The 13,789-nt window shown below is 56.4% G+C and overlaps 1 protein-coding gene across 1 annotated transcript; it reads left to right on the forward strand.

Moving 5' to 3' along the window:
- The first annotated feature begins 338 nt into the window (after nucleotides 1-338).
- Lemd2 (LEM domain nuclear envelope protein 2) lies at nucleotides 339-12,999 on the forward strand. Its single transcript, XM_038343202.2, has 9 exons — nucleotides 339-1,140; nucleotides 3,020-3,060; nucleotides 5,410-5,485; nucleotides 7,305-7,381; nucleotides 8,386-8,465; nucleotides 9,785-9,930; nucleotides 10,756-10,857; nucleotides 10,929-11,031; nucleotides 11,934-12,999. The coding sequence occupies exons 1-9, from the start codon at nucleotides 342-344 to the stop codon at nucleotides 12,082-12,084; spliced, it is 1,575 nt and encodes a 524-aa protein (XP_038199130.1). The 5' UTR covers nucleotides 339-341; the 3' UTR covers nucleotides 12,085-12,999.
- Nucleotides 13,000-13,789: the final 790 nt, after the last annotated feature.

Consider the following 13,789-nt stretch of genomic DNA (forward strand, 5'->3'; position numbering starts at 1 on the left):
TACCACACGCTAACACTATATTAGGATCAAATATTAACACCGCTAGGTCTAACAGACAAAGGAAAACTAGAGGGCGAGGATGAGTTGAAAACACACCCCCCCCACCATCACAAAAAAACCGACCAAACCAACTCTTGGACCTCAACACTGCAGCTTGAGGCCAAATTAGACCTTCTCATCATGGCGGACCTAGCCGCCAGGCTCCGCCCTTCCCAATATGGCGCCCGAACCCGACCTTCCCATCATGGCGCGCGGCCCCGCCCGCTCTGCCGCGGCTGCCGGCGGGAGCAGTTCCGGGTGCGGTGCGCGCCGGGGGCGGGCGAGGGGGCGGTGTCCTGGCCATGGCCGGCCTGTCGGACCTGGAGTTGCGGCGGGAGCTGCAGGCCCTGGGCTTCCAGCCAGGCCCCATCACCGACACCACTCGGAACGTCTACCGCAACAAGCTGCGCCGCCTGCGGGGCGAGGCCCGGCTGCGCGACGACGAGCGGCTGCGGGAGGAGGCCCGGCTGCGCGACGACGAGCGGCTGCGGGAGGAGGCCCGGCTGCGCGACGACGAGCGGCTGCGGGAGGAGGCCCGGCCTCGGGGCCCCGAGCGGCCGCGGGAGGAGGCCCGGCTCCGCGAGGAAGCGCCGCTGCGCGCGCGGCCCGCCGCGTCCTTTCTGCGGGCGGAGCCCGGGCTCTCCCCGCCGGCCTCGAGCGCGGCCCCCGACACCTCAGGGCCTTACGGCGACTTCGGGGCCTCCGCCTCTCCCTGGGCCGGAAGCCGCGGCCTCGCCTACCCCGCCCGTCCCGGGCCGCTGCGGCGCCGCGCCTCGGTCCGGGGCAGCTCCGAGGAGGACGAGGATGCCCGGACGCCCGACAGGGCCGCCCTGGGCCCGGCCCGCCACTGGTGGGCCCCGTCCTCGGCCTCTGCGCGGCCGCCCTCCGCGCTTCTCCGCGCCGACGCGCGCCCCGGCCTGAAGGCCACGCGAACGGGCTCCGCGGGCGCCGTGCGGGCCCGACCCGAGGCGGGCCGGCGGCTGGAGCGCTGTCTGTCTCGGCTGCTGCTCTGGGCCAGCCTGGGGCTGCTGCTCGTCTTTCTGGGCATCCTCTGGGTGAAGATGGGCAAGCCCTCGGCGCCACAGGAGGCGGAGGACAACAGTACGTCCCGGGCCGGCGCAGGGGAGGGCTCAAAGGCACCGACTGCCTCTCACTTTCCTTCTTCCAGCGTCTGCAGCACTTTGGGCTCCACTTTATCATCTTCTCTGCTTCCTCTCCCCGCTAGTGTCTCCCTTTCAGCCACTGCTAGGGGCAGGTAGAGTTCTTCCACAGCCTCTGGAGGAGAGAGAGCTACATGCCTACTCTTGACAGAGAGACCCACTCCTTGCCCCTCTGTTTCCTTCTCTTTTCACCTCCTGCTCATTCACACTTGACAGCCCCTTTGAAGGCTCCAGAGAATCGCCCTGTGCCTGGGAGTGCCTGGTTGTGCCAAAAAAACAAAAAACAAAACAAACAAACAAAAAAAAAACAGGCCTTCATCTGTCCAAAGGATTCTGGCCCTGCCTGTGGCACAGGTGTGGGAGAGTCTTTGCGCTTAAACTGATCCTACCAATGGTGTGCTTAAGGCTGTGCTGGGAGAGGGCCTCTGAGCCAGGCAGCTTACCAGACATCTCTGCCCACACTCAGTTATATGACTTCACATCCCTGGAGGGGTGCAGGAGACAGCCGAGAATTAGGGTTTCCAAAGGGATGCTGCCTGTTACCCTTGATTCTAACAGAAGAAGAAAAGTTTTCGTGATAGTTCCCTCCTCTGCTCTAAGGGATTGTATTTCAGGTCTCACGTTAGACAAGCATGCTACCACTGAGCTACACTCGCTAGCCGACTTCGGAAAATGATTTTGAAGCAGGGGCTCCCTAGGTTACCTAGGCTAGTCTTGAACTCACTTTGTGGTTCAGGATGGCTTCAAACCTATGATCTTGCCTTAGCTTCCCCTAGCTGAGAAACCAGGCCCAGATCATTTTGTAACAAATTTAGGTATAAAAGGACACTTGAGTTCTCCGGTTGCTAATATTCTTTGCAAAGCGTGAAGGTGGTTAATACTCTTGCCAGCCTTGAGTCAAGGTCACATCTTCCCGTGCCTAGCACGAATGGCTGACTCAGTGTGTCACCTGACTGCTCCACCATTGGAGTGGCTTATCGACTTGGAATAGTGTCTGGGTCTCCTAGAGATTAGCCGACCTGATGCCAGCGCACTGTGCTGGGCTGTGGCTATTCCGGACCTCACCTAGTGCTGTGCTGCTCCTCGCTGCTTAGGATGATTCAAGACAAGCTTTGGGAATTCATAGCCAGGATTTCCTAGAGTTCCCTCCTAAGATAGTATTAATTCTTACTTGGCATACTGTCATTTACAGCTCATAAAACTTGTCTGTATGTTGTCTTGAGCCTAACTCCCTGAGTTAAGTGGGGAAGGCCATTGTGTTTTTATTTTATGTGCATGGGTGTTTGGCTTACTGTGCATCTACACCACATGCATGCAGTGCCCACGGAGGCCAGAAGAGGGCATTGGATTCTCGGACCTGGCTTTAGAGATGGTTGTGAGCAGCCATGTGGGTGCTGGGAATAGAACCCACGTCCTCTGCAAGAGCAGACAACATCCTCTCTGTAGGCCAAACTGACCTCAAACTTGTGGCAGCCCCCTCCTTAGCCTCCTGAGTGCTGGGATTACAGCTGTGTGCACTCCCTTTTAGGAAGGCCCGGGGGACCCCATTTCACAGATAAAGAAACAGGTGCCAAGGGGTTAAATCACCCAAGAACCTGGTGCTCATTTGCAGGCCAAATGAGGTACCAGCTCTCCGTGTCCTGGTCCAGCACGGGGAACCCCTTGGGTCTTCCTGTCTGTCTGTACACGCGTCAGTGTGGGATGGCGTCTTCCCGGCTCCACTTCATGTCGGCTGAGTTTCGCTTCCCTTGGATTTTGAGAAGTCTCTGTTGTGTTCTGAGTCCCACTGCTAATCTCTGCCTTTCTTTTCTTGATCTCAGTGAAACTGTTGCCGGTGGACTGTGAGAGGAAAACAGACGAGGTGGGTTTCTCTGCCGGCTTACTCTCCTGAAGACTCGAGCCTCTGCCGGGAGGCAAACTCCCAGGTCAGGGAGAGCTTCCCAGATTGTTCCAGAATCACATCGTGTCCTGTGAGGTCTGTGTCAAAGAGAATATGGAGGACTGAGCTCCTCAGATCCAGCCCTGGGTGTCTTACAGATGCTCGCCTATCAGTGGGAGTATCCGAGGCAGTTCAGGGCGCTGGGGTTGGTGCACCTCTCCAGCCCGCTGGTGTGGAATGCAGGGCTGCCGGTGGCTAACACGAGATCTCAGGGTTGCCCTTCCTCCACTGTGCATTTGTCTTCCTGGCAGTGTTCTGATTGCAGATTTGACACATCAGGAGGCCAGTTGAGGGGAATTAGCCCTCTTAGCCCATGTTTCGATTTGTTTTATGAAGCCCTCACATTCCCCACAAATAATGTTTAGGGAATGAGAGTGGCCCCGGCCTATGAATCATGTGACAGCATTCACACACAGCCAGGAAGCCGGTTCTGTGATGGTCTGAGGAAGAGAGGAGGCAGTAAATTTTCAGGTCATAAATCCACCAGGAGGAGGCGCATGCTGCTAGAGGGCATGACTTAGTGCTCTAATTATTAAGTGTGGGTGCCAGGCCTCTACAGCCAGGGGCTAGCAAAGCTAGGGCACCTGCATTGGCTCTTCTGTTAATGAAGGGCAGCCTGCTGCAGATACCCTGGTTTTATTTCCTTGGCTTCTGACGTGTCCTGTTTGCGGGTGGTTTACAACGTTCCTTTATTTCTGTCATCCACCAAGCGTTTTTGCGTCCCAGTTGTTCTGCAAAACCAGGCTCGTAATAAGTTTAATCTTCTCTCCATCATAAAGCTGGCCTGGTGATTACACAGTGCGCTCCAGAAGCAGGCAGCCAGAGAGAGGACAAACACAAGAACGAGAAAACTAGAGCTTTCCTGCAGACCCTCTGTCCTCTTAGTTCGAACAGCCTCTTCATCCTAGTCCTTCATGGTCTACAGAGGTGGAAGACCTCAAGTGAAGGGCACATTTGTTACAGTCCTTCTGCGAGCCAAGATATGCGTGCCCCTCTTCTGCGAGCCCAGACAGATGCCCTGCAGGTCCCTGCTGGACTGTGCCAAACTGCTCCCTTCCGCTGACTGGCGCTCTGGGCTTTGGGCTCTAGACATTGAGGATTTGTAACCAATCCCGCATCTGCGATAGGACAGCCATAGCCACACAAGATTCATTTTCTGCTTGCTTAGGGCACCCTTGGCCTTCATGGCAGGTGGGCCCAGGAGCAGGCAGGCAGGGACATACTTTTTGGCCCCAGTGAGGTTCTTGCTGAGTTTCTTTTGGGTGGCCTGGTTCACCCAAAATCCAGGCAAGTATTTAAGTATCAGATCTGAGTGCTCTTAGTCTTGTCGGACACGTTGTCCTTCTGCCTCTGCTGTGGAGAACGTAGGGACAGGCTGAGTGGGTGTGTTGTCTTAATCGGGCTGTCTTCTGTCTGGTACATCTGCTGTTTCCTCTGGGTCGCGTCAGCCCGTGCAAGTGGTTTGTACGTGAGCTCACATGGAGTCCCCACTGCAGTCTGTAAGTGGTTTGTACGTGAGCTCACATGGAGTCCCCACTGCAGTCTGTAAGTGGTTTGTACGTGAGCTCACATGGAGTCCCCACTGCAGTCTGTAAGTGGTTTGTACGTGAACTCACATGGAGTCCCCACTGCAGTCTGTAAGTGGTTTGTACGTGAGCTCACATGGAGTCCCCACTGCAGTCTGTAAGTGGTTTGTATGTGAGCTCACATGGAGTCCCCACTGCAGTCTGTAAGTGGTTTATACGTGCGCTCACATGGAGTGTGCGCTCACATGGAGTTCCCACTCAGGCAAGGCCCCATGCTTCCCACGGTCACTGACATTCCGCACTGTCCCCTCTAGTCTCTGCAAGCTGTGGTGCCATTCCTTGCTCTTCCTTCTCAAGAAGTTGAGCTAGAGCCATGGGTAGCCATCCCTTTGTTACTGTCTTTATGCCGCAGAGCCGATTCTCCCTGCCAGCCCTCTGCAGGTGTATTTCTCCCATGTAGAACTAGGAGGTGAGGCTGGGTGTGCGCAGTTGGTGGAGTGACGCCTAGCACGCTTGAGGCCCTGAGCCCCATCTCCAGCACTGCATACAACAGGCTTGGCACAAGACAGTGGAGACAGGAGGAGCACAAAGATCAGCTTAGTTACATCACCAGTTCACGGCCAGCCTGCTCTACTTCACACTGTGTCTCAGAAAACAAAAAAGAAAGCCCTAAAGCTGAGAGGTGTTCCTTGTCCAGATGGACATGGCAGTGTGACTGCAGACCCTTGACTGCCCTGCCTTTCAGTTCTGCCAGGCCAAGCAGAAGGCGGCCTTGCTGGAGCTGTTGCACGAGCTGTACAACTTCCTGGCCATCCAAGCAGGTGAGTGCCCCCAGCCCAGCAGTGCTCCCAGCCCTGCAGTGCCCCCCGGCCATCTGTCTGGCCAAGACAGCCCACCACTGCCAAGCCTCAGTTTCCTACCCACCACTCGAACTCATTGTTCCCAGCATTGTGGGCACAGTATAGACCTGATCTCCCTTCTCCTTCAAGGCTTTAGGTCCACCAGCACATGGGCCTCTCAGCAGGGATAAGAGTTTGCCCCCACTTGCTAAGGGGCCCTGTGTTGGTTGGAAGGGAGCAGGCCTTGGAAGACCCCTGGACCTAAGGCACTGGTCCCGGTCTTCTTGTTTATAGAAAGGCCCAGGTGGTCTGTGGCAGCCTGCGGTAGGGCTGCTCCACTCTACACTAGTTCTGAGCTCCCGTCTTGCATCCCACCTCCCTTATGCCATCCAGGGCCTTGGCCCTTGCTGCCTTCAAGGCAAGGGCTGAAGTTCACTGATGCCGAGGGGAAATAGGAAGTACACCTTTCCTTATCCTGCTAGAGATGAGCCATGGCCTGGGTGTTGTCCTGGCCCTGGTAGGATATGAAGTGGATGCTTGTGGTCTTATAGGACAGTGGGCCACGCTGCAGGGAGCAGTGACATAGCCAGAGCTGTCAGGAAAATACTCTGCCAGCACAGGTCAACCCGGGGGTGTGCGTGCAGGGAGGGACAGGCACGGACACCAAAATGATAGGCAGTAATGGGCAGCAGAATAGGAAGTAATGTTAGGAAGTCGGGTGTCAGGCCACAGGAGCCCGGTCCAGCAGGCTAGGGCATTGACATGCTGTGAGAACCAGCTTCCGAGCAGACAGAGGCCCAGTGGCCGGATGATGCTGTGTCATTACAGCAGAAATCATCTTCAAGCCTCATTGGCCAAGCTCAGAGATGGAAAGAGGACAGAAGAAACCAATCAGGGCTTGAGGTGCCCAGCCAGGACAAGGTAGTCCAGGTGTGGCAAGAGTATCAGAGCAGCTGCCTCGGCCTCAGAAAATGCAAGGCCAAGAACAGTGTTGAAGTAGGAAGTCTTGGCTGTGTTAGAGACAAGTCAAAAACTGCTCTTTTCTCCCAGTGCACTACGCACACCCCTCGGCCAGGCTGAGACTCCAGGTGAGACTGCAGGAGTGCAGACACCTGGCTGTGTTTCATCCTGTGCCGTCCCTGCAGCGCCTGGCAGGAAGCCCTGTGGAGGAGGCCATAGCCGCAGCAGCAGCAGGCTTAGTTAGGTCTGCTGGGGCATCTCAAGAGGTGTCTTTAGCCTAGGCCTTGAAGGCTGGCAGGACAAGGTGGGGCCAGGGGCCAGCCTCTTGGGTGCTTAGAGGAGCTGCCCTTGGCATGTCAGCTGACGCCCCACAGACTCTCATCTTCCCCGGGTCCCTTCTGGACATCACTCCCCAGGATCTCTCTAACAATGGGCTTGGCTTCCAGGTTCCAGCGTGTGTCCGGATCAGAGTGTCTGGTGGCCGGCCTCCTGCCTGTCTTTTTTCCCAGGCTGTGTATATTTATAGTGCCATTCCGCCGCTCTCTGTCTGATCCTTCTAGGGATCAGCCGCAAACAGACTTTGGCATTGGGCAGCTTTTCAGTCATTTAATGCAAATCGCTGCCCTGCTTTGCAGGTCAGGCTTTAATGATCTGGAATCGATCCAAGCTAAGTGGCTTTTGATCTTGCTGCAGAGTGAAGATGCCCCACAGAAGCTGGGTGCCGCTGGGCCACATGCTCCTGATTAGAGCTGATGGCTTGATTCTCGCTGTATTTTTAGGCCCTTTCAGAGGGTTTTGTTTTTCACCTCTTCTCTGTTTGAATGTGTTTTTCCCCTCCTAGGTAATTTTGAGTGCGGCAATCCAGAGAAGCTAAAAAGCAAATGCATTCCTGTTCTGGAGGCTCAGGAATACATAGCTGTGAGTAGGCTGACTGCTGCTCCCTGCAAGGCTGCAGCTTCCTATTGATTTGTCAAGCCCTGTACTGCTGCTCCCTGCAAGGCTGCAGCTTCCTATTGATTTGTCGAGCCCTGCACTGCTGCTCCCAGCAAGGCTGCAGCTTCCTATTGATTTGTCGAGCCCTGCACTGCTGCTCCCAGCAAGGCTGCAGCTTCCTATTGATTTGTCGAGCCCTGCACCGCTGCTCCCTGCAAGGCTGCAGCTTCCTACTTTTTCCTTCCCTTGTTGTTTTGTACTTGCTTTGCGGCTTTGGTTTTCTTTCTTTTAGATTTAGTGGATCTTTGGGCCACCATGGAGGGGACTGTGCCCCAGGGCTAGTCTTGCTGAGTGTGGGCAGGTGGTCTGGTCCAACCTGAGGCCCCTTCACCAGCTGAATGGCCATGGCAGGCAGCCCCTTCTTCATAGGACCTCAAAGGGTTTTCAGGCCTGCCCCTTGGGAGGCACACCTGCCCTCTGTCTCCTGTCCTCTGTGACTCCTTTTGGCTGCTCAGCTTCCATTTGCCTTACTTTGTGCCTCTGTGTGGTAGAATTATATAGCTTCAGGGTTAGTAGTGTCTGAAGGGTGGTGCAGTTTAATTTCACCTCATGTATGAGGAAACCGAGGTCTGTAGAGGGCCAGGGAGTTTGGGAGTCTGCATAGCTGGGACCAGCCTCCAACCCTGGTGCTATTTTGTGTCGTTTCCCCCCCTACACACACGCACACTCCTCTGGTGCCGGCTGTGCCTGCTCCCTGGCTGCTGCTTCAGCTTTGCTTAATGCCTTCCTTGCCACCTCAGACTTGCGTTGTTTGCCCGCTGTGCTCCGCGTCATCCTCTTGGCCTTCTTCACCCCAGCTTGCCGTCCCTGTCTGCTTTCTGTGCATGAGCATGTGGGGGGCACAGGAGACAGCTTTGCAGTCCAGCCTCAGAATCATGTCCTGGCAGCCGTGTCTGAGGAAGAACTAACCCCCATCTTCCACCCCACAGAATGTGACCAGCAGCCCCTCTGCAAAGTTTGAGGCCGCGCTGACCTGGATACTGAGCAGCAACAAGGACGTGGGCATCTGGTGAGTGTAGGCTGAGCTGCCACTGTCCTCCCCGTGTGTGGACTTCTTCACGTACCCAAGGCCTGGAGCGAGACAACAGAGGGCAGGCACGGTGCTGCAGACTAGGGAGCAGCACCGCTCAGTCCAGATGTTGGGGTCCAAGCCTGCTAATTCACCTGCCAGTCCTTCCTCCAATAGCTGCCGCGGAAGGAGATTGTCTGTACCAGTTCTCACTCAGTGTGGAGATGCCTGGGAAGTGCTGACTTTTCTTGTGAGCAGGCAGTTTCCCTGAGTTACCATTGCTAGCGAGCACTATTAGCAAAGATAGCGGTGGGGAAGGAGCCCCCAGCCTGTGCCAAGCAGCCCTGGAGATGCCTGCCCTGCGAGGGCGCGGGGCCACACAGTCCTCCATAGCTCTTTGTCAGAATCTCTGTTCCGGTTCCAGCTCCCGATATTAACACACACTCTAGGGTTTTGTTCTCTTTTTCTCTAATCCACCCAAATTACTAATTCCATCACACTGCATCCACACAGCCCCTTGGCAGCTCGGCCTAAAGCTCGGTAACTGGATGCGTGGCACGATTAAGATCCAATGGCTTAAAAGCAGCTGCCCTGAGCGGCTGAGCGATTTTCCTGTGTTGAGAAAGGCAGAGGAGAATACGGATTTTCCCCTCCACAGCGCGCACTGGCGCTGCCAGCCCAGAAGAATGATGACACTTGCCTTTTCCTGCTGGGGAAGCAGCTGGAGGGTGGCTGAGCAAGCTCAGACAGCCATGTTGAAAATGGGGCGTCACGTAGCAGCCATTCCAGAGAGAGCATGGGGTGGGCATCGGTGTCCCTACAGATCCTCACATGCCCCACCAACGCTTGGCTCAAAGCAGGGTGGCAGTTTCTGGTAGATCCCAGTTGCCATGGGCTTCACGGGTGCCCCCATCTTTACACTTAAACAGCTTTTGTGCCTGCTCCTCACAGGGAAAGTGCAGCTGCCCAGGTTCCATCTTTCAGTTCCACGCTCCTGCAAAGCCAGGGATTCAGTAAAACATTTCCGTTTCTCTGTGCTGGGAGGTGGGGTCCAATTTACAGCTTAATCTTCTGCACGCTGAGAAAGGCTGCCAAAAACCCGGCAGAGGGGGACGCCTCGTCAGCGGCAGGAGTTCAAGCTTGCTGCCATCTTTAAAGCTGCTGCTTCCTAAGTCACCAGTGTGGGGCTTGCTGGAAGGAGCACAGCCAGGCCCCACAGGCTGCTCTGAGCAAGGGAGGCCCCAGCCCTCCATGGTGGCCTTGCCTGCAGGCTAAGGTGAGGTCAGGCCAGCATGTTTACTGCCCAGGGCTTGTTTCAGGTTGAAAGGGGAAGACCCGTCTGAGCTGGTGACCACAGTGGACAAAGTAGTCTGCCTGGAGTCTGCCCGGCCCCGAATGGGTGTTGGCTGCCGCCTGAGCCGTGCCCTGCTCACTGCCGTCACCCACGTGCTCATCTTCTTCTGGTGTAAGTCCTCGCTGCCTGCCAGGCTCTCCTGTCCCTTCCCATCGTGCCTCTCGCCAGCAGCCCAGCTCAGTGGCTGCCTGGGCGTGAGGAACGAGTCAGGCACCGAAGGGTCATTTCGCCTCACGCTCCCGGGAGCTAGCTAATAAAGCAGGAGCTGAATAGAACGGCCTCGGCTCTGGCTGTCTGTACTCTCACAGACTCACGGCTAGATCTGTAGCATAGCTAGAAATGGCCTTGCATAGGGAAGGAGCCAACAGCCCTGAGAGGAGTCAGCCTCTGCCGCTTCTAGTGGCCCAGTCAGGTTTCCATGCCGGAGGTGGCCTGGGACCTTGGCCTGATTTTACTGCAGAACATGGCAAACATCTGCAGAGGTGAAAGTAGACAGATACAGACTGCAGGAGGAAAGGAGAGCCTGGCTTGTATACTTCCACCGGTATCTGGGATCTCTAAAAGGAACAGCTGGGGCACGGAGATCATAGACTGCCTCGTGTAGTGCCGCCCCTGGGCCAGGTGTTGGCTTATCACCAGCTGCAGCCTCTCAGAACACAGGCCTGGCATGCATGTTTGTATGTTTGTATGTAGCTGCAGCCTCTCAGAACACAGGCCTGGCATGCATGCTTGTATGTAGCTGCAGCCTCTCAGAACACAGGCCTGGCATGTATGTTTGTACACAGCACAGGCTCCAGCCCGTGAGGGAGATGATGTGAGTTCAGGATGGGCTGAGATCTGGGTATCTGGAGCCCTCAGGTGACAGCTGCTGGAGAAAGATCATCACTTTGTAGCCTGTCCTTGCTCAGGAGGTGATGGTGTTCCGTTGTGTTCCAGGCCTGGCCTTCCTGTGGGGCCTCCTAATCCTCCTAAAGTACCGATGGCGGAAGCTAGAGGAGGAAGAGCAGGCCATGTACGAGATGGTGAAGAAGATTATAGGTGCGTGTCCCCTGGCGGAAGGGTGCCCGCGCCTGCCGGGCTGCTGCTGACCACTTCCCTCTCTCCTGTAGATGTGGTCCAGGACCACTATGTGGACTGGGAGCAGGACATGGAGCGCTACCCGTATGTGGGCATTCTCCACGTGCGAGACACCCTCATCCCCCCACAGAGTCGGTGAGTCCTGCTGCTTGGGGAGGCCCACTGAGACCCATGGCAGGGATCCATGTGCCTAGCCTGGGAATTACTGCCTGCCGCTGTGCCTGCTTGACTGGGAGTGGCAGAGGAGCTAGACAGGAGGCCGAGGGGCACCAGCCACTCCTCTGCAGACTGTGCCAGTTGGGCTGTAGCCAACATGCTGAGGCTGAGTCCTAGTCCCCCTCGGTTGTTCCAGCTGCAGGGGTCTCCTGTTCCTGTGAGTCCCTCCTGGATGCTGTCTGCATACCTCGTGTTTGCAAGGTGGTGGCCACCAGCATCCACAGCAGTGTCTGCCTTGTCCCAGCTGACAGGAGTAGTGGACTTCAGGCACTGTCTTCCAAGCAAGAGCAAACCTCCCATCAGCCTTTGGGCACACCCCTTTTGTGGTTCCTTTGGGCCAGCATCAGTTTGTCTCTGAGTTGGTCACTGGCCAGGGGACAGAGAGGGAGCTTTCTGGGCTCTGACCATGACCATGAAATTGTACGCCTGGTGGAGTGGATGGGGCACCCAGCAGGGTCATTCCCCGCCCCCCCCCCCCCAGTGTCAGCATGGACTGCAGCCCGTCAGACTAGACTAGGTTGTTCTCTAGCTAACTGTCACCTGCCACACGTCCCCTGAGCTCGTGTGGCCTCCACACACACTCACTCTCCTGGTGAGCAAGGCACAGTCCCCACGTGGCCCTGGGTGCCCACCACTGCCAGCTCCTTCAGGCCCTTGTGCTAAAGCTTGTGGAGTTGCTAGTGCAGCTCTCTGCTCTCCAGCTGGTTGGTGCCTGGCACGTCCATTGCTGGATAAGTACAGCAGAGAGCCTGGAAACACCTTCTGTGGGACAGTTAGTGCTACCAGCCTGATGCCTGCTGAGCTCTACCCTCCCGTTGCAGGCGGCGCATGAAGCGCGTGTGGGACCGTGCTGTGGAATTCCTGGCTTCCAATGAATCGCGAATCCAGACAGAGTCCCACCGTGTGGCGGGGGAGGACATGCTGGTGTGGAGATGGACTAAACCTTCCTCCTTCTCTGACTCAGAGCGATAGGACAGGGCCTGCTCCAGCCATCCTGGCCTGGCCACCCAGCTGGGGCAAGGGCACAGACAGACCTTCGGTGCTCATTCACACCTGCCTTGATTGCCCTCCTGGTCTCAGTTCTGGGACATGTGGGCTTCCTTGGGGAGCAGGGAGAGCAGGGTGAGGCTCCTCTATGCCAGTCTTCCTGACAGAAAGGGGAGAAGGGCTGGCTCTCCCTGGATGGAAAGACAGGGGCAGTGGTTGGAATCCTGGAGGTTCCCAGAAAGCCAGACAGCAACCCCGCGCTTGGGAGGTGGGTCGGGTGGTGGGCTGGGGCAGCAGGGGAGCGGGGGCACTTGGTCCGCGTGCCTTTGCAGTGTTTCCAGGGAGCTTGAGGGTGAGGGAGGAGTCCTGTCCTGCTGCTGCATGGGCCTCTTTGTCCGAAAGGGGAAGATGCTAGCCGGTGAACCAGCTGTAGGGACAGAATAGAGGTGGCCAGGATCTGGAAAGGGTGGAGGGTCCAGCCCCAGCTGCCTGGGCATCAGTGTTTCTCCATATGAGAAGTCAGCCCTGAACCAGGACGGAGCCGCAGCCTCCTGCGGGCTCACCACCTTATTTTACTGTGACGACGCCTCTCCTGGCTGTTGAGCTGAACAGGGCACAGGTGGGGTGCAGCATTGTGGCTGCACACTGCCCCCTTCAGGCTACATGGAACAGCGTGAGCCATTAGCCTGCTGTGCAGTAGAGGGCCTGCTCCGAAACACCCAATGGGGAGCCTCATTAGCTAAGAGGTAGACTCCAGCAACTCATCCAGCCAGCCTCACCCACAGCCCAGGAGGGCGGCGGGTGGGTGTGAGGCATGTCTGCCTCCAAAGGCACAAACGCCCGCTCTCAGACCTGTCACCGTTCTGTTTCTTAATAAAGCACCATCTCCATTTAGCAATATCTCATTTGCTTGTGTCTGGGTGATCAGCAGGACTGGGGTCTGAGCAGGGGCCTGTGGCAAGGCCTGTTTTCCTGTTCAGGCTCCAGCTAGAAGAAGCTTTTGTATTGGGGTGGAACTATTGGAAGAATAAAATATTTATTGAAAATGGATGTGGTTTTGTTCGTAATGCTTCCCCTTTCTCCCCAAAGCAATGCCGAGTAATGAAAAGGCTGGGCCAGGCCGTGCTGCCTTGGCAGTGGGCTTCAGATACGCCGCATGAAGCGGCACGAGCCCCGTCCAAGGTTCCCGGGAGTGCTGAAAAGCCCTGGAGGGGAAAGCCAACAGAGCTGCCATGCCGCAGAAGTAGATATACCTCTTACATCCAGGCCCAGGTGTTAGTGGGCTGGTGGGCACAGAGTTGGCAGGGGTACTTCTAGGAGACTATGGCTACACTACAGGTGTTCATCTCCCCCAGGTCCCCAAGGCTAGTGGTTCAGATACAAGGTAGCCTAGCTGTGGTTTGTGGTTACAGCCAGTCTGCCTGGCCGTCTTCTGTCTCTGTCATCTTTTGTCCGAGCTAACCCATTGCTGTATGGCTCGGAAGCTGCTGGAAGAGCAGAATTCACAGCAACATAAAAGGAAACAAAAGGCCACAGAGCCGGCACTCACAGCAGCCTGCCTCTCAGAGCACAGCGGTCTCCCAGGACAGAGGTGGGGGCTGGGGGCGTCCCAGCAACAATGCTGTGACCTAGCAGGGTTTTTTTTATTTTGTTTTGCTTGAGAGGGTTTCTGGTAGCCCAGGTTGACCTT

Source organism: Arvicola amphibius, chromosome 9 (assembly GCF_903992535.2).
Source record: "Arvicola amphibius chromosome 9, mArvAmp1.2, whole genome shotgun sequence".
Taxonomy (NCBI): Eukaryota; Metazoa; Chordata; class Mammalia; order Rodentia; family Cricetidae; genus Arvicola; species Arvicola amphibius.

Coding starts and splice junctions, on each gene's coding strand:
- Lemd2 (XM_038343202.2), top strand. CDS start 342: ATGGCCGGCCTGTCGGACCTGGAGTTGCGGCGGGAGCTGCAGGCCCTG. Junction 7,382..8,385: donor AGGCTCAGGAATACATAGCT/GTGAGTAGGCTG, acceptor TCCACCCCACAG/AATGTGACCAGCAGCCCCTC. Junction 9,931..10,755: donor CGTGCTCATCTTCTTCTGGT/GTAAGTCCTCGC, acceptor GTTGTGTTCCAG/GCCTGGCCTTCCTGTGGGGC.